At 34.1% G+C, this 21647-nt stretch overlaps 2 protein-coding genes and 1 long non-coding RNA gene across 4 annotated transcripts in view; 2 read left to right on the top strand and 1 right to left on the bottom strand.

The window, feature by feature from the left end:
* Positions 1–21647, bottom strand: part of LOC127837315 (neurogenic locus Notch protein-like) — a 516941-nt gene that overhangs the window by 328578 nt on the left and 166716 nt on the right. The gene's annotated exons all lie outside the window — the stretch shown is intronic.
* LOC127837323 (multiple epidermal growth factor-like domains protein 11) lies at positions 551–3874 on the top strand. The gene is made up of 4 exons (XM_052364284.1): positions 551–1628; positions 2102–2201; positions 2601–2710; positions 2916–3874. The coding sequence occupies exons 1-3, from the start codon at positions 872–874 to the stop codon at positions 2704–2706; spliced, it is 963 nt and encodes a 320-aa protein (XP_052220244.1). The 5' UTR covers positions 551–871; the 3' UTR covers positions 2707–2710; positions 2916–3874.
* LOC127837335 (uncharacterized) lies at positions 10598–11702 on the top strand. Its single transcript, XR_008029231.1, has 3 exons — positions 10598–10892; positions 11036–11139; positions 11291–11702. It is a non-coding gene; the product is annotated as an uncharacterized LOC127837335 (long non-coding RNA).

Here is a 21647-nt window from a genome sequence, read left to right as displayed (position 1 = left end):
ATATTTATTACAATATAGTATATTTTAGCACAATAAATAACCTAGACATACACATTTAAATATGTGTTTTACTATTTGCTTATAAATGTTATGTAAGTTTAATTAGGCGATTTTAAAGTCACGATCGTCTTTAAAATAACTACTGTATTGGTATTATTTAAAGCAACATTGATCATTTTATTCCTTCCAGATTATTGGCGTTCAGCAAAGCTGTGCGTAAACAATGCATTTTGCACATGTTTGCATTCTCTTCAATTGTAAGTTTTAAAAATGTTTATTTTGATACAAAAGTCATGTAAATACTTTTATAATAAATCGTAAAATGTGTGTTCCATACAAACGCAAACTTAACAAGTGTGTGTGTATTGGTTTATAACTTTTTATTTCGTATAATGTTTTATTTTTAGGGATGATTCAAACACTTGCATGTGATCCTGGATATTGGGAAGATCTACAAAATGGTTGCCAAAGATGTGAATATGAAGGCTGCATTTGTACTAATGGACTTAATTGTCCCAGTTGCTTGAACGGATTTTACATGAGGAATATCGTGTGTGCCGTCTGTCCTAATAACTGCTTAGGATGTTTAAATGCAATATCGTGTCAAACCTGTAGGCCTGGATACACTGGAAGTGTATGTGAACATACTATCAACTGCGCTCTCGACAACTGCATATGCACACCTGAAAGCACGTGCAATGAATGTAAACATGGATATTATAATACAGCTAATAACTGCACAAATATTTGCTTTATTAACTGTTTGACGTGTACCGATAAAACCACTTGCATCACATGCAAACAGGGTTGGTATGGAACGTCATGTGAATTTACATGCTCTGAAGGATGCGACGGAAGATCATGTAATAAAATGGACGGGACGTGTAGCTGTGCTGCTCACTTTACAGGACCAAAATGTGACAAGTGCGTGCTTGGAAGATACGGTATGTCATGTGAAATGCTGTGCTCCAATAAATGCGTCGATGGATCATGTAACAAATTAGACGGATTGTGTGTTTGTAAAACAAACTTTGCAGGATCAAAATGCAATCAGTGCGTACCTGGACGGTACGGTACGTCTTGTCACAAACAGTGCTCAGATGGCTGCATTTCCCGCGCGTGTAACATAATTGATGGAAATTGCACGTGTTTGGTTAATTTTTCTGGCGATACATGTGAAGATTGTGTCACAGGCAAGCATGGTTTACTTTGCGACAAGACATGTTCGACAGGATGCGACAGGAATGGTTGCAATCAAATGAACGGAAGCTGTTCTTGCGTTGAGGAATACACAGGACCAACATGCGAGCAAATTAGAAGTAACTCTAGCACAACATGCATTGCAAACTGTTTAACCTGTAATCAGACGAACGGATGGTGCTTATCATGCGCCTCAAAACATATGTTTGGATTTACTTGCGATTTCGAGTGTAGCAAGCATTGCCTTAACCAGTCTTGTTCCATAAATGGCGACTGCCACCTGGGATGTGCTTTAAACTTCTACGGTAAGAAGTGCGACATCCCATGCCCAAACAAATGTGCTGAAGTTGAGACGGGCTCTAGATGTTCGCAGGAGAACGGCGTTTGCAAGAATGGCTTAACAGGGACATCTGAAACTGGAACACTGGGTAAGTATCGTTGTACATTTATGGTAAGATCGATCGTTACCATTTAGTCCATATGTTACAGAACTAAAACATTTAGGTGATGTACATTTCAATGAACATGGAATGTCTGCGTCATATAAAGTATCATGCGTAATTTTACTAAACTTTGCGTAAATAAATTATCAGAATAAAGTAATTTAGGAATTATTTTTGGCTTCATATAAGTTATTATACTAATGAACGCCAAATATATTTCATATTAACCAATCATGATCATTATTTTTAGACTTAAATATACCTGTTGCACACGTAATTTGGCTTTACTGTGATGCACACTACTAAAAATATTCTATATAACGCGTTTCAGCACGTGCACTACAATTAACACTTTCTTTTAATTTTCCGGAACTTCTTGCACAACATAAGGCTCAGTTAGGCTCTGCACATTATTTGTAGCAGATTATACAACAGTTATTTTCCTTCTTTGTGTATAGAAAACAAGTCGGTGGAAACTGCTGGAATTGTAGGAGGAGTGGCAGTCGTTGTTATTGTAGGATTGGTTCTGGCTGGAGTACTGGTGTACGTCCGTACAAGGTTAAGTACAGTTAATTAACATCGGATTGCATTTTTTTCTCTTTAATGCCTAAATGCTGAGTGTCTCCGCTATTCCACTAGCCCGACCGGCTCATTGTTTTAGTATTGACACTATGAATTTGTTTCGGTATTCTAGATTGTGGTTTTTATCAGTATTTCAATATTCGATAATGTAATAAAATGACTTAAATGTATAAAGACAGATATGTTTAAATGTAATTTGAAAGATTCCTTTCGTTGAATATCCTTTTTGTAGCGTTGAATTACTTGTGTGTATCATCTTTCCTAACCTATTTTTTGAAGATTTTAGTGGGCACTTTTGACTCCAAATATATGAGTTGGTCACTAATATAACGTTGTATCAGTACGTTAGCCACAATAAATATTATTGTTTTGTAGACGCAATCAACGGCTGCAATCTTCGGAATACGAAACAACCCAAGTGCGTTCGAAAGAAGCTACAGGTACAGATCTTCATGTATATGCTGGACTCGACGAAAGATAAACAGGTAATATCAAAAGGCAGTTTACATCATTGCAAATCTAAATACAAATATTAAGTTGCATAGACTTTGTGTATTTCTGTTTTAGAAAGAATTTTTTTAATTGAAAACAAAATACATAATACTTTTTGCTTTCAGGTGAAGTTTCTCTTTATTTGTTTTTGTGAAAAAAAAATTATTAAAACGAAATCGTTATTGTAACATTTTACAGATCACAGGAACCAGAGATTTAATAACACAACAGAAGCTAGCATCATTAACCTGTTGGTGCGATAAGCTATGGCTACCAAGCGTATGTTTATAACAGCCGTGAATAACGTTCAAAAAAGTGAATTATTTTACATCGTTCAACTCAATATGTGTATGGTACACATATATGGACTTTATTTTTTTTTATAAATTTAGATTGACATTTTGATGTGTTTATCTTTGGGACCATGAACATTAAAGTTTCGGCATAACACAAGGACCATGATGTACATTGTTATATGTTTTTGTATATGATATATTGTTGTATTAATTTATTATGTGTACTTTATTTTGGTAATTGTAAACAAACTGTAACATAGTCTTTGAAGCACAATAAGCGTACGCCGACAGCTCCATTTCGTTTTTATTGCCTTTTTTTAATTCTGACACAACGTTGTCCAATGTCTGTACAATATTCTGAACTAGAAGATTAATACGGCCTAACGGCTCGGGGCAAACCCGTGACAATATCAAATTGTGTGCCTTCTATATCCGGTTTTGTGCGTGGTAACTGACTAACTACTCCAGCTGAATATATTGATATAGATTGTAACACTCAATGGTGACATGTGCAATTTCCGACGGGAACGTGTTCAAAATTACGTGTCTAAAGGTAGCGACGTAACATGACGCATGTAATTGACATATATGGGCGTCCGCCCGTCATTTACATGAAATTATACAACAATAAATTGTCCGCATGCTTACCCAATATATGACTAATCAGCGGAACAAGCCATGGGTAATTAACTTGGTGTATTCTTCTCGTACAGTTTGACGTTTACTTATGGTGTTTGTTCTCAAATCTATTTAGGTAGACACGATATTGAACCTAATGCAAAACAAACATAAATTAATATTATCTTTAGTAATATATCTTAGGTACTATGTGACAATACATTATATTGTAATACTATATTATCCGGACAACCTATAATAATTTGTATGCCTTATAAAATAAATAATATATTTTAGCACGTAAGATGTTCGGTTAATACTATGTTTTAATGTAGTTTAGTTTATCAAATAAAAACACTTATCATTATTCCTCACAAAGAAAAGCAACCCTTTTATGCATTCGAAACGTGTCAACTTTTAGGCAAACAGCCAATGGAAAAAAAGCGAAACGCAGTTCGCATACAAAAACAATGCACAACATGCTTAATTTGAATCAGCATATACACTTTCCTTTTTTGTGCGTCTGCATATGATATGACTCCATCTTATCAGAGATATACATATTTCAATGACTAAACTACATTCTTGTTTTACCGTACAGTATGAGTATAAATAGAAATAACTCAACGACCCTCTTTCAAAAACAAGATATATAGCACAATCAACATATAACATATACCGGAGGCAAAGCATATCTATATTCAAAGCATTTTCAGCAATACGAGAAGAAAGAATGCTGCTTGTCTATTACCTTTTTTATCGCCGACGAGGAGATAAAAAACACGTCATATCACATTGTTAAATATGCCATAGTTTGCTTGACTCGGTTTACACGTCTTTTTCAACTATTTAAAAACGGTTCTTCCATATTGTGACAAGATAAACATCAAAATACAATGACGTAAATGAATCACATCAAATAAGCTCCAATAAAGGCCAATTAAATATATCTAACGTGTAAAATATAGAACAATATAAATATCACACTATAAGTTTACATAGCACGCGTGTGGAATCTGCATAATGTATAAACTTATCGCACTCGACTATGATATGTATTACATTAAATTTATAGCAATTGTGGTTTTCGGCATATTGTGTAACGCGAAAAAATTATATTGGTCGCTCTTGAATTTCATTTCATACCATATTAAATCTAATACACGGATATGCATCTTTAAAAATCTGCAAAACATTTATATGTTCCATAATATTAATATTACTACGAATAATATTCGATTAGGTCTAAATACCGCATTCCCAGTTGTGTATTAAACAAGGCTAAATATTTTCTTTCTTTTGAAAACCACATATCCATCTGGATATTTAACCATTGTTCGATATTTTCTAGGTTTCGAACACAAAATTTCTAGCCGGTTATGTTACCCCGGTTAGGCAGTCGCTTAAGTTTGTATAACCAATGCCCAGCTGTATTGGACCTCAACTCGATATATGATTCTAATTCAGTAGATTTACCGGTTAAACTGTTGCATCCCTACTATTTTGAAATTAAACACACACTGCCCAGCTGGATTATCTATCTTGAATCGATAAAAATGTATGCTATATTTTGAACAACACAGTCGAGTATTCGATCTCGTCTAGATATTAGATTCCCAATTCCCAGCACGCATTACTTATCTTACTTCACGGACCTCCGATTACGGTAGTTAACACATTTCGGCTTAACATACATAAAATTAATTTTGGTTTTAAGAGGGTGCTATCCTTGAAAAATATATTCAATTCGCACGTTGCTAGAAAATCGCTTCCCTTAGATATAAAAACCCGGTCTAATGGTTTGCATATAATAATAAATGGTTAATGTAATATAGACTTCACTCACATGAAACGGCAACTTTAAAAATTCACAATCCTTGTAGAATTTCCACAATTTTCAAAGCATGTTAATGTCGAACCTTAATGTCCTTTTAGAAACAGCCACTCATGCGTGGCTCAAGCACTATTCGGTCAAGTTTGTGTTAATAAGTTATGAATAGCTTGAAAACGGATATATTTTAGCTAGTGGACATGAATGGCTCTACTCTGGCGAATATGGACAAGACGTAGTATTTAAAAGTCAGTGACTCTTCTTGGTCCGGTGCCTAGTTTTCGATCGACCATGGGTTTGGGAAAGCATGCAACGTGTTCAAAACACTAAATATCTGGTTCTTATAGAGCAAATAACTATGTTCATAAATTATAATAAGGTCAAATGACTGTCTCAGTGTAAAATCTAACCTCGCTTACTTGTACTTTCAAATCGAAAGCGTATACGCCCCTTTGAGATTTAGCGCGATTCACCGGCTTTCGTCAAGCTTAAAGGGACCGTCAACCACGACGACGAAGATAAGAAAAGTTGTAAAATACCGTATTTTTACAATTATTAGTTTATATTGATTAAAATATCACGACTGGTATATTATATGACTTCAGTTTAATTGAAAAAAGTTGTTAAGTTTTCATATGTTCCGTATATTCAGTATAAAATTGTACCTGGTATGTCTACCAGGTTACTACCCGTTAACTATAAGTAACGCCAGTAAATTAATCATCATCGTCACGTGGCAAACCCTGAGGAATGCAAACTGTGCTTGCGTAGTGAATTGTTTATATTTTATATATAAAGCGTTTGGTGGCCGTTTCATCGTTAACAAGGAAGTTATAAATGCAGTGAAGCATACGTAAATTTGGTAGTTTTTGGTTGTGTGTGTGACAAAATCAAATAGAGAACGCATTTTATGTTGGATACATTCGTAAACAATTAGATAATATCAATAGTTAAAATTTGTATTCTTAGTTGTTCAACGCTAAATCCAAATACAAAAACTTGCTAATTGAATTTTGTAAATAGTATTACGTCAAACTAAAAGGTACGTTAATATTATTTCATTAAGTATCATATAAATTGTATAGTGTTGTATTACCGGTACTACTTATTATAAACCAATTAACCCGACGTTTTTTGTTAAAAGTAGAACGAAGTTCATATTTTTATAGTTACCGATATTATATTTAATATAGAACATATCATGGAAAAATAATAACATTTTAAAAGCTGTTCTTATTTTGTTTAGATGTTTACAAAAACATTTGTTTAAAATGTGTTTAAAAAGTGAATTTCGTACCACTTTTTGTTTCTTACTATGATAACATTAATAGATGTATAATAATATCACTACTTTAATTATATTACCAATAACTAAAGGATAACGAAAGCCGGGTGGTTGATTGGGCTATTAACGAGGCAATGGTTCATTTTGACAAATTGTAAAATGCTGATCTTTTATTATTATACAACAGAGGTTTTTCTTTGCACGTTGAATCTTTAATGCAATGTTTATATTATTGGTCGAAGCTTTGAGTGTTAATAGTTTACCTATGTGAAAAAATTATGGAACTTGTATAATAAAATATGCAAACATACGCGTGAATTAAAAAGGCATAAAGAACAATAACACACAACAAAGTAAACTATCGGTATTTATGGCGAAAGGTTCAATCTCTACCGATTCTGAACATTATTAAATTCGTGGTTTAATCGTGATAATTCTATAATATATTGTGAAATCGCATAACAACGTGTGTGTAATTATGCATCTATACATTTGTAATGCTATTGGAAGGTTAGTACTTAGAACATTTTGAACTGGTCAATAATTGCGTATTTAAACCGACATCAATCGTTTATCGATGTCTTCCGACCTGATGGTATTGAATTGTATTCTCTAATGTTAAAGCCCGCATATATATCTATTGTATATGATGCGCTATAGTGTCAAATATAAATTAAGTCGATACTCAGTCGGGCACATTTGTAGCTCTAAACGTGAACACCATCACTATATTGAAATGTTATAGTATTTTTAAATTATCGAACACGTATTGGGATATATGTGATTGTACAAAAGCGTTCTTGTTTGTTATATCGATAACAAATCGTCGATCGCTCAAAAGAATTACAACATTATCGCAACTTTATTATGATCAGGATGTGAAAGACCGTAGCATCTCTAATTGATAAATCGTGAACAGATCTAAGCAGCGTGCATACCAGTATTACGTACACATGCGCATGGCATCTTGAATTCTCAAAAAAGTTATAAGCTCTGTAACATGAGTTGTATCGTGACGTGTGTGACGGAACGCAAGAAATTGCGGTCGTACCATAGGTGATATGCGGTACATTAGTTTGCGATATACAAGTCTACGATACCTATAAAAGTAATCTATTATTCATGCGCCTCGGAAGATGAAAGATTGTAATCGCCCATTTTGCAATCGGTCCGTTTTCTTATAATGGTAGTATTTAGTTTGGTCTTCAAGGAATTTCTCTGATAATCGTGTCAGTCCTAATTGATGTCTTTCCGTCTTTCTGTCCGTCAAACGTGTTGTTGCTGCCCAAAATATATGACGTTAATGGTCCGAACTTTATGAAACATGATACGCACCTGAATTATTGAATAATTCCAGAAAAAAAAATTAAAATGTGTTACGGATTGTATTCACTTCATAACTACCAAATAGCTGAAACGATACAGTTCATGCTTAATCAATTCAATGAAGTGTATTAATAGCCAAGTTGAAAAGGGTCGAAGTCGATTCACTATGTTAATAAGGTAGAAGAAGTAGAAGAACTAGTAGTAGTGGAAGAAGTATTTAAAGCAGTAGAAGCTGTAGTAGTAATAGTAGTAGTAGTAGTAGTAGTAGTAGTAGTAGTAGTAGTAGTAGTAGTAGTAGTAGTAGTAGTAGTAGTAGTAGTAGTAGTAGTAGTAGTAGTAGTAGTAGTAGTAATAGTAGTAGTAGTAGTAGAAGTAGTAGTAGTAGTAGTAGTAGTAGTAGTAGTAGTAGTAGTAGTAGTAGTAGTAGTAGTAGTAGTAGTAGTAGTAGTAGTAGTAGTAGTAGTAGTAGTAGTAGTAGTAGTAGTAGTAGTAGTAGGTAGTATTATTAGTAGTATTAGTAGTAGTAGTAGTAGTAGTAGTAGTAGTAGTAAGCCCACATTTGCTTGTTTTATGTTGCCATTTTCTAGTCAATTATTCATTTAATTTGAAATATACATATTTAGTGTACTTTCATAACAACGGAGCCTGAATGCAATTCATCAAAAAGCTATATTTCGTGAAAACAAAAATCACGAGCAAACGTAAAACAAGCATCTGATCGTTTGAACTGAAGGAAGAAAATATGCATGACAATGGACAGGAACTACACATGAACATTAATTAGGCTACTGTTATGTTTTTGTATTAATTATAATCGAATATTTCCAAGACAGCCCATTATTGGCATGGAAGTAATTGTTATTGCATTCATTTTGCAGATTTATACACGATGGCATTCTGGCGCGATGTCATATATATGTCACAAATCTACTATCTCTCCCATAGTAAGTTGGTCATGTATACATATAGAGAGATCCGATTTTTTTTATACATTTAAAGGTTTGCACATACAGTAGGTAGTTTGAATATGCCTTTAATTTTTTTTTCAGTAAATGATATCGTCAATGCATGTGGTCCTGGATATTATGGAGATCCTTGCCAAAAATGCGCACACCCAGGTTGTATTTGTCGCGCTAATGCAGACAATTGTATAGGATGCATTGATGGATATTATATGGGCGAATTCATTTGTCGACTGTGTCCTGAAACCTGTTTAACGTGCTCAAATGCAACATCTTGCCAAACCTGCAATGCGGGATACACAGGTTATGCATGCGAACATCACACTAACTAATTGTTCATCTTATAACTGCATTTGCGCTTCAAAAGACACGTGCGACAAGTGCAAAGACGGATACTTTAATGTTTCAAACAAATGCTTTGATAAATGCGACCCTTACTGTTCAACATGTCCCAATGGCACCACTTGCTCCATGTGCAAACCTGGTAGATATGGCCCGTCTTGTGAACTGGTTTGCTCTTCAGGATGTATCGGCGGATCATGTAATAAAATAGATGGAAGATGTTCATGTGAAGAAAAATTTACTGGAGACAAATGTGAATATTGTGAACCTGGCAATTACGGATCCTTATGCCGTATGCACTGCTCCTACGGATGTTACGATGTGGCATGTTATCAGTCAGATGGAAGATGTAGTAGGTGCGTGTCCAATTTAACTGGAGACAAATGCGATCAATGTGATGTCGGTCGATATAGTATTTCATGTGATAAACATTGCTCAGTAGGGTGTGCTGGACGTGTTTGTCATAGACAAGATGGGTCATGTACGTGTTTACCATATTTTACACAGACCACGTGTGATATGTGTGTTGAAGGAAAGTATGGATATTATTGCAACCAATCATGCTCCTTTGGCTGCGTTGACATGAGATGTGACAAAATAGACGGACACTGTGCATGTTCGCCAAATTTTACAGGATATATGTGTACCCAATGTATTGTTGGAAGATATGGCTATTCATGTGACAAACACTGCTCGAAAGGGTGCAATTCTGGTAATTGCAGCAAATACGATGGTACGTGTACATGTCTGCAAGAATTTTCAGGGCCAACATGCGAGAACAGTCAATATAACAAAACATATACGATAACGTGCAACACAAATTGTCAAACATGTAATCCGACTGATGGTGGCTGTTCGTCTTGTAAGGATAGGGGTATGTTTGGTTTCAAGTGCAATGTCGAATGCAGCAAGCATTGCCTCAATCAGTCTTGCTCTATTGATGGCGACTGCAACCTTGGATGTGTTTCAAACTTTTACAGTAAGAAGTGCGACATTCCCTGTCCAGACAATTGTGCTTACGTTGTTACGGGCTCAGTGTGTTCGCAGCAGAACGGAGTTTGCAAGAATGGAATTAGAAATGGGACGATATCGGAATCTTGTAAACCGTATTAGTTTTGTTTTTTTATTTTGTTGGGATTTTCATTTCCTACATGTAAATCAGTTAAATATTGTAAATGTATTGTGCATCTGCACAAAATATACAGTTTATATATTAAATTTTATAGTTTTTTTACGATACAATCTATTTAAATCGTCAATACGTGCGAATACAAAACAAGTAAGTCATAATTTCTTTTAAATTTACATTCGACCACATCATCAACATGATAGTTATTTTCCTAACGTCTAAATATGCAGCAAATTATTAATGTCCTTTATTCCTTTTTTGCCAAAAGTATCATGTGAGATAGCAAGCGACTCCACGTGTCAAACTGCAGGAATCGTCGGTGGAGTTGCAGCTGTTGTTGTTGTTGGATTTGTTCTGGTCGGAGTACTGGTGTACATCCGTTCAAGGTATTGTACATTATAAGGACATTATAATTTGTTATTTTTATAAGTTGTTTTTAGTGTATGTATACACATACTTACCAACAAATGTTTAAGTTGAACAACGCAAGAACTTGTTTCAATCGACATACACCATTATTACTTTGTAGACGAAATGAACAGCCTCAATCTTCGGAATATGAAACAACCAATGTGCGTTCAAACGAGGCTACAGACCTACACGTATATTCTGGACTCAACGAACCCGGAAATGGTAATAACAGTATGCATTTCAAAATGATTGTAAATACAAAAGCACAAACAGAATTATTATTTCAAGTTTTGAGAAAAAGTCATGTATAGACTATTATACGAACTCTTTTGTCATTTTGTTAATAGCAAAAAATACTTTTACATTTATACAGATCATTCGAACCAGGGATATTATAATACATAAGAAGATAGAAACATCCCTGTTGGAAATGACAGAAGCTCTGACTACCCAAACGATGCCCATAACAACCATCAATGACTGTCAAGAAACAATTTATGTAATTAATTCGAACTACTCGTGCAGTACTAGAAATACCGCTACATTTAACGAAGATTATATTCCAGTCTTAAAAGAACTACAGTTAAATGTTCAGTAAACTGTAAACGGTTGCCTGGTCGATATTATCATTATTTCACAAAATACAATTAAAATCGTTAGATAGAAGATTACTCACATTGTTTTTATTGCTGTTAGTTGAATGTATCAATTTAGTCATTTTACCTCATTGACCATGCTGCGACGTGTGAACTTCAAATGTAAAAGGTTATTACTTAATTCCAAATGTATCCAACCATTATATTCATTTAGTTCAACGACTTGCATATGGGGGAAATTAACAATATTACATACGTGTATATATTACGTTACTTTATTTCAGCCAAACTATTGATTTTCCTAACTGAAAATGTTATATGAGTGTAATATACATGGTGTATAATTTTTGAAATAATTAATAATTTTGCTGTTTATATTATATGTTGTATTAAACGAAATATATATATATATATACATATATATATATATATATATATATATATATATATATATATATATATATATAATGTTGTTAATTTACTAAATAGGCGTTTGCATCCCCTTTTACTATTATAAAGGATGAAGTGTAAAGTCTATTTATGTGCTCATGTTAGATGTAGAAAATAGTTCAGGTGTATGCGTAATTATGTCATGTACACTCCACAAGTCCATTCATGTTAAATGGTCCAACACATTTTATAACAAAGTTAAATGCAGGTTTTGACAATACCTTTTTAAGACAAGGAATTTTAATGATTGTTTAACGTAGACCGTGGGTGGAGGATAATATAATTTTTTTAAATACCAAACTATTGTACAAAGCAATACAAGGAAGTTATAAATGCTGAAAAAATACATGGATAACATCAAGTACACACGCATATTATGATATTTCTATTGAGTTGAAAGATCCAGATATAGTGGAGGCATTTCGAGCACAGATAGGCGGCAATATTGCAGCCCTGAACATCCTAGACAGTGACATCGATATCTGCACAGTCGACAATAAGGAAGTACTACTGTAATAATCGACCAAAGTTGTTTTGTGAAATAGAGGAGAAAGACCAAGCAATATGTGACAACCGAAATAATGGACCCTTGCGACAAAAGAAGAGAGCTAAGGCACGAGGAGTACAGAAGTCTCGGTCAAAATAACAGAAAGCGTACAAGTAGGTCAGGAAAACGATGAGGCCATGGAGGAGTGGACACTATATTGAAACGCGACAATCTCAATACGTACCTGTACGCAATCTATCTAAGTTTGCACATAGTTTTACGTGTATAATTGCTTCTATGTGCAACATGGTTATTAAAGGTCTACTCTTATTTTATTTGTATGCACATGTGTATATGTTCCTCATTATCAGTACGATAAATATTTCAACTGTTAAATAGGGCTGATGTAGGTACATATTTCATGGATAATCTCATCATCGATGTATGCTTTGACTTGTAAAGAAATACATCAAAAGAATATAATTCAAACAAATTAGATTCTATTGTACAACTGTAATACAGCTATTGTTGGATTTTGTATTTGTTCCGTCCACAGGTACGTATGTCGAACAATCAATCCTTGAGCACCTGTCCCTAATATAGTCATGTAACTGCCTTTTTTTAAATCTGCTACGATGTTTACTTGCACGTGTAACATATGTGATACACACTTGTCAAACGTCAAGAAAACGCAGTTAACATATCGTATAAATCATTTAATTCTTGATATAATTACATATCTGTGTTTATCAGTATTCCGATTACTAGAACTACACATTTCTATTTAAATTTGTATTTGTAAGCCATGGTTCAGATAATCATGTGACAACATACACTTATTGAAATTTAAGCATAGCGATAGTAGGAAACCGGGAAACATTATATAAATAATAGAATGATTTAATTGAACATCAACTCTTACATAAACTTTAATTAAAATAAACAGCAAAATATTAAATTGTTGGAGAATGATAACAAAATAAAAGCTTCAAATAAATAGGCAAACAAAATGTTTTTGTTTTCAAAATGTATCTAAATTTAACAAATTTGTTCTTTTATCACTGTTAGAAGGTAAATACTTTTAAGTTTTTATATCTTTAACTTTTATTTTTCAATTCAAGCCCCATATGAAATGCTGCAAACTATAAAGGAAACCAAATTAAACTTTTCAAAAGTAGTAAATCAGGAATCAATAATCAGATGCGGCAATTATTCAGCTATAAAATAAGCATAAAATAACAAAATAAAGGAGAAGATATGTATAATACCAGAAATGGCGAGGCAGAGGCCGACGCGTATCCGCACGCGTTTTACCCAGGGGAGTCCCAGGGTTGGTAATGGGGCAATGTATATTTGAGATTGACCGTATTGTCATAAGAGATCTTCAGTATCAATTTGAACTAAATCGGTGTAGAAATGAAGAAGTTAATTTAAAATAACCTAAAAAAGGAGTGAAAATATCTGACCCAGCCCCACCCCAAGCCCCATAACTTTTGACCCAGGGGTCAGATCAAAATTCCCAATAGTGCACTGTCGCACATATGCTTATAGCTACCATGTGTGTAAGTTTCAAGGTTCTAGTGCTAATAGTGTATGAGGAGATAGTGGCCAGGACGGACGGACGGACTGACGGCATAATAGATTTCAAAATCTCAACGCTGACCCTAAGTTCAAGGTCAATGTGACAGGGGTCAAACATTTTATGCGCATGGAAAGGTTTTGTCCAGATATACATGCATACCAAATATGAAATCAATATCTGAAGGGGCACAGACGTTATGAGCTATTTTTAATCGCGGTCGCAGATTTCGAAACCTGAACGCGGACCCCAAGTAGAAAAATGTCATGCGCATGGAAAGGTGTTGTCCAGATACACATGCATACCAAATATGAAAGCAATATCTGAAGGGACATAGTAGGGATGAGCCTTTTTCGAATTGCAGTCGCAGATTTGAAAAACTTGAACGCTGGCCTCAAGTTCAAGGCCAAGGTCACAGGCGTCAAAAATTGTATGCGCATGGAAAGGTGTTGTTTAGATAAACATGCATACCAAATATGAAAGCAATATCTGAAGGGACACAGTAGTTATGAGCGTTTTTCCAATTGCGGTCGCAGATTTCGAAACCTTAACGCTGACCTTAAGTTCAAGGCCAAGGTAGCAGGGGTAAAACAATTGTATGCGCATGGAAAGGTGTTGTCTAGATACACATGCATACCAAATATGAAAGCAATATCTGAAGGGACACAGTAGTTATGAGCCTTTTTCGAATCGCGGTCGCAGGAAAATCTGTAACCCAGCCCCACCCCAACCCCCATAACTTTTGAACCAGGGGTCATATGAAAATTCCGTCGCCGTCACCGTCGCACATATGCTTATAGCTACCATGTGTGTAAGTTTTAAGGTTCTAGTCGTAATAGTGTTGGAGAAATAGTGGCCAGGACGGACGGACAGACGGACGGACGGCGGAGATAACCACATAATCTCTACTTATTCTCCGGAAAGCGTGGGGATAACTGTTGGCTAATGAGAAAAAAGGTTATAATAAAAATATAAGAAAAGTATAATTTTACAGATTTTAGCTGACTTGTTCTTTCAAATTCATTAATATTTTCTACGATCTGGGCTTCGTCTGCTTTAATACATAATTTCTTTTTAAACTGACTAATCTTTCAATTTGTTTTCTATGTTTACACCCTGGGCTCTTGTAATTACTTCCTATGATTGGCTATTCTCTTTTAACCTCAAATATATTTTGGTCCTATAATCAACACGACGTAAGATCTAACGACATAATGAATGATTTCTTAAAGTAGTCATTACACGCGCAGTTGGTATTTTTGACTAATATCTTTCAGACTGCCACCCTTACCACTGCATATACTTGCATGGATCGTTTACTGATTTTATTTTGTTGCTGTTTCGTTCATCGTTATTTGTCTTTATTAATTTTAATTGTAGTGTATCTCTGTTCTAAACCCGCTTGTATTCATTCTGTGTCCTTTAAAGGTACCTGAGTTTTGTTTCAAACAGCCTTTCTTTTGGTCCGATAAATTATCATTTGTAGTGTGCGTTTTAATCTTTACTTTCTATTCAATAACGAATTTACACATATTTCTGCATGTTTTCAAAATTGGATATTATTGTTAGTTGTTTTATAAATAAATAAATAATAGTGTGTAGAGATTATAAATGTTTGTGTCGTTCAATACCACCATGAAATTGGAAAATAATGTGTGTATGGTAAAACAATCTTAACGAAAAAAAGTTTCGCCAAGCGCCTTCGCTATTCATTTTGAGGTGTTAGTGGAAACATACTACATATTTGCCCTTTAATTCTTGGAATAATTTAAAATATACATTAATTAATCAAGTATACATTAGACGGTTTTATTCATAACATACGAGGCGTTTTCGGATAAAATGCGGAACATGCATCTTGAACTAAAGCAGTTAAATTTGCATGTAAGCATACTAAAATTTGCAATCGCGACTATTAGTCAGCCTTGTTTCTATTCGTGTTATGTAGGGATGCAACTCCAAGTGTACTCGATTTCGGGAATGTGAAAAGGGTTGATCATCAAAATGTGCATACGAATATTAATTAAATGTTTAAGCCACTAAAAAAGACAAATTTTAGAAAGCAATATAATGTGATTTGAATTATATAGTAACCATGTTTGATTGTGTGTTTTTCTCAAATATATATTTATGATCGGAAACACCTACAATGAAAATCGATATACCAGTATATATGTATTGCAATGAAAGGAATATAATAGGTAATTAAATGCGTTTTTGGATCAGGAAGTTAAAGTTAGTGCTTTTTTTATGAAACCAGGCGTGTAGATTTAAAAAGCTATATTTTAGTGAAGTATATTGTATAGGGTACAAACTGGCATGTGTGCAACAATAAACGCTGTTAAATTTATTGTTCGCGAATTTTGGTTTTGTGGCGACACATGAAACAAATAAACACTATGTTTTAAATAGCAACAGTTGTCAGTATACAAAACATACCGCTTCGGATTTGTTTTATTGGAATCCTTGCTGCGGGTTTGCACTCAATCGGTGAGTTAGTGTGAAATTCTCATTTATCAAAATTATGTTTAGCAAACTAACCCAATAGCACAACCTTCACATATTCCATTATGTTCCTTTAAAGAAAGTGTTTTATATTTTATAATTGTGTTTAATATGAGAATGTTTGATAACACGTTTATTTGTTTAAACAAATGGAACGACCGTGATTGTTGTTAATATTCTAATAGACCATTTGAAAAATAAATATATATATTTTGCATGAGACAATCAAGTCCATCATCATTTAAGCATTTCATTATTAACATATATGTGTCGCCAAGTTGTTGTTAAATATTAAAATGTTAAAATTAAAGGTTTGATGCATAAAATATGTAATAAACTTATGAAACTATCTAATATTGACAAATATGATACACCTTTTACTGTTAAGTGAAATCACAAATCCTCACCTGTGCACCTGGATACTGGGGCGATCCATGTAAACCATGCATTCTTGAAAGTTGCATATGCAGTAATCCGAATAACTGTATAAGATGTATAGATGGATATTACATGGACCAGTATATATGTGAACCATGTATTAAGGGTTGTTCACAATGTACAAACGCAACCATATGCACCAAATGTCAACCTGAATATTTAGGAAAGTATTGCGATTTTAATTGCTTTCGAGGTTGCATCGGTGGCGTATGTAAGTTTATGGATGGGACATGCACAGGTGCTCCAAACTATATTGGCGATAAGTGTGAATATTGTGCTCCGGGATATTATGGCGCCCTTTGCGAAACTTGCCCTATAGGATGTTTTGATCACATTTGTAACAATGTAGATGGAACATGTGAGGCAACTGGATCACGTAAATCTGGATGCAAAGATGGGTTTTGGAATACACGTTGCACTGAACGTTGCCGCGATAAGTGTCGGTTTTGCAACCAAACAAATGGGGACTGTCTCATATGTCTAACAACGGATTTCTATGGATGTAATTTTGAATGTAGCAAGCACTGCCTTAACCAGTCGTGTTCCATGAATGGTGAATGCAATCTAGGATGTGCCACCCATTTCTATGGTAGAAAGTGTGATATTCCGTGTTCAGAAAACTGTGCTGACGTAGGACTTAGCTCACGTTGTTCTAATGACAACGGAACATGCATGTTCGGATGCAGAGATGGATTCATCGGGGCAACATGTGCACAAGGTTCGTTTTTTGGGGTTTGGTATTTGCTATACCAACTTTATATAATAAAAAAACATAACTACACTATAGTGAAACAATTAAATTGATATTCCCAAAAATATTTGCTCAAGATAAACCTTGAAAAGATTCGATGTTTGTATAAGTTTACTTGAAAACATGGCGAGATCTGTTTGTGCTAAAATATGTGATGAATCTTTTATGTGTTGTATTGTGTCAAAAGTAAAGATGTAATTGATGTGATTTAAGAAATAAAAGGTAATTGTTCCCTTCTGTTGTGTGTGGAAGTTTCTGTGTATAACAAGAAAAAACTCTATCATGGTATATCAGATAACGAGTTAATAAATAAACAATCACCAATTATGGATTATGATATTTCCGTTCAAACAGTTATTGCGGTAACTGCAGAAGTTGGTAAAGATGCTAGCGGCCATACTGCGGCAGCTATCGGAGGAGGCGTGGCGTCCGTTGTCATTGTTCTTGCAATTGTATTGATACTGATGGTGATATATTTTCACAAAAGGTACAATGTCAGAACAACGCGTTTTTTAAAGCCTTGCAATTAATTTTAATGAACGTTTGCTGGTCCAGTTAATTTTCTGTTTCTGTAAGTGACGATGAATTATGTTAAAGGCGTAGTCACCTTCATGCTGCGCTGATCTTATGAAATTATTATATTTAAAATCTTCGTAAATATGTCCCGAGGGTTTCGTGCATATACTGTATGCATACGCTTTCACGTATCCGATATTACAAACAATATGATTCTGATATCTGGAAGGTGCTTGCGTGCGTGTATGACAGTGTGTGTTTATTTATTCATTTAAAATGCTTTTCAGGCACAACAAGCATGACCAAACATCTGACTATGAAACAACGCAAAGATCTGAGAGTGGGTCCACGGATATACACCTGTATTCTGGGCTGCATGGTAAAAGTAAGAAATAACTGTGTGTATCCTCGAGTCACCTGTTTCGGTCGATGTAACAAATAATCGAAAATATTTTAGATTTAATACAATAAAATAGGCAAAATAAAAAATACGCACATCAATATAAAGAAGTGAAACTCCAGCTGCTGGAGCAGTATTGAATTTTCATTAAAAACAATTAGTTGGTCCTTTATTTAAGGCAAGTGACCGATTGCCCAAACAGTACAAAACAGCACAAAACAGCACAATACAAACCAACATAAACACAAAATATGAATAAAGCTGGGGTCATCGCCTTGGAACGGTCAATGCAAAGCAAGACTTATTTACAGTCCATCAATTCATTTATTGAGATCGTTCAAGTGCTTCCCCTTTTTTCCATAACACCAAGATTCTGCAAGAAAACATACGAGGAAAGTTGTGTACTGCGTCACCTGTTTCGGTCGATTGACTCCAGGGGTCGTATTCCAGAAGCACCTTAAGTTAAATTTTATTCTTATCCTTAAATTGGGAAATTTCCTAAAGTGTTTCATTTATTATTGCAATAGTTTGGCATCAAGAATTACATCAAAATAACATCATTATGTCAATGTTATTTTAGGAATACCAAAAGAAACATGTGATTCCTTATCTAGAAAAGAAATACAAAATATTGTAATTTTGAACTTAAGTGAAATTATTTAAGAAATGACTTAAGATGTTTCTGGAATACCACCCCTGACCTAAATATTTCGGCGAGTGTTGTCCTAACAGTTACATTAAAATAGTAGTGACTGTAGCAGGCCTCGGCATACTCGGAACTATCAAAAACGAAGTTTCTGTATGTTGATGATATTTTTGTAAAAAGAACAAAAACAAGTAATAGCAAAAATGATCAAAATGTCTATGGTAATCAACTCAGATTTAAATCTGTACTGGTTGTTTTCTTATTTTTTTTATAAACACTTCGAGTAGCCGTCGATGTTGACATTTGCTATGGCCACACAAAACGATGACGTCATTCGTCACTTGGATATAGCGCCTGCGCAATAATTCTAACATCGACCGAAACAGGTGATTGGACGATAAATAAAATATATTTTGTGTTATATCGATTACATGTTTTACATATTTGTATTATTTAAACAAGATTTATTGTTTCTTTTGTTTTAATATTAATGTCCTGAATGATAAGTATATTGCCCAGTTTATTTGCAATATGCTGTTTGTTGTAAGAGATAAAAAGACGATCAAATTCTTCAAGATAAGTAAATTAATTGAGACGCAAACCTTAAGTAACACAATACGTGTATTTCATTTTGCAGATATTTAACAGAACACTTCCCAGAATGGCACATATGTACGGCGTTGACCAGAACCATGTAACCGTTGGAAACCGTGATGGAGCAAGTTTCACTCGAAAAACATACACAATATTTAATGCTCATAAGATGTGTCCGTTTGCGAGCTACGTGTATTGACATTTAAACATGGTTGGTTTGCAACGATTACAGCATTAGTCATCGATTAAAATTTGATGTTGTGTTGACAATAAGCTAAACAAAAATACAGATTTATGCGTTTTACAATTGGCGATGCATTCGAACATGTGATATGAAAAGCTTTACTTAGTAAGTACAATTTCTTGATAATTGATAGGCAATCAGTAAAAAATAAATCAATTAAGTTTATTGAAGTTCATTGCAAGCTTTTATTAGATGAAAAAATATATATGCACAAATAAAGGGCAACAAATGCGAATTTGTGCATACTGAGAATAATAATGTAAAGTGCATGAAATGATAACCTTATAACTACCATATGATAGAGCAGTTAACAGACATAGGTTTCATGTGAGAATGTTACTTAATCAACATAGAAAGAATTTTTCAATTAAACAAAAGATGTCATTTTGTATTTGTAATTAACCGTGGTATCAAAAATCGGTGCCTTATTTCAGAATACATGCATTTTAAGCATTCAAAAACGTGATATTCATCTTCTATTTTAGTTCTCTAAGTATTACGCAGGTCTAATTGAATGCTTTTCCAAAACTGTGAATAGAACGTCGAAATTTTGCTATTGACTGTAAATATCGAAACAGCATTTCAATGTTCACAAATCGTTCTAAATTAAGAAGTGTTTTACATCGATTATGTGCATCGAATAGAAGCATAGAAGAGCCATACATATTAGTGTGCCATGCAGATTCAATGAATCTTGTTTGACTGCTCTATACAAAAGTGGGATGTCCCTTACATCTTGAGAAACCCAAACAAAGACGAACCTGTATCTAAAAAGGAGCTAATTAACTCGTGCTTCTCAGTGTATCCGCAAAATATAGCATCAAACGATTTGAATAGTGTGAAATAACTTTTTAGATGTATGCTGCTGAAAGAAGGCTTAGGCAATATTTGAACACAAAAATGGGCAAACGGCCACAGTAACTAAAGCTGCTACAGTTAATAAAACTGTCGGTAGTTTCATTATTGCATTGGGAACATTCGGGTAATTACAGTTAAACGAATATTGTTTTTATATAGTTTAAAACTATTTTGCATTATTAAGCTCTGAACGCTATGTTTGAGAGAGCTCTTTGAACGACGAATGATTAATAAATATATATCCTTCAGTGAACAATGCACTTGTGCATACGACTCTTGTATTTCATCAAGTGATCAAATACACTCTGACTACTCAACAAACGCATCCGAAAATAAAGACTCGAATAATAAAAATAATTTGATTCCATTTTTAATATAATATTGTTAAATAAAATACTATAAATTCAAGAAAATGTACACTTATGGAAAATTTGAAATAAATCTATCACTGGGTTTGTATATGTCCATTTCACACCTACGGAAAAAGATCTATGTATATGGTATTTCCTGATCACCAAACACCAATTATACATCAACGTGAGTGTCATGTTACACTCTGCTATGTAGTTTATATACAAATGTTACATATGTAATCAACAGCTGGTTAAAGTCAATGAAACGCATGGAATAAAACGAGTGATCTTTAATTTCTCGACATCTTTGTTA

This window comes from Dreissena polymorpha, chromosome 7 (assembly GCF_020536995.1).
Source record: "Dreissena polymorpha isolate Duluth1 chromosome 7, UMN_Dpol_1.0, whole genome shotgun sequence".
Classification (NCBI taxonomy): domain Eukaryota; kingdom Metazoa; phylum Mollusca; class Bivalvia; order Myida; family Dreissenidae; genus Dreissena; species Dreissena polymorpha.
This window is presented reverse-complemented; position numbering and strand designations above follow the sequence as displayed.

Coding starts and splice junctions, on each gene's coding strand:
- LOC127837323 (XM_052364284.1), top strand. CDS start 872: ATGGACGGGACGTGTAGCTGTGCTGCTCACTTTACAGGACCAAAATGT. Junction 1,629..2,101: donor ATCTGAAACTGGAACACTGG/GTAAGTATCGTT, acceptor CTTTGTGTATAG/AAAACAAGTCGGTGGAAACT. Junction 2,202..2,600: donor CTGGTGTACGTCCGTACAAG/GTTAAGTACAGT, acceptor ATTGTTTTGTAG/ACGCAATCAACGGCTGCAAT.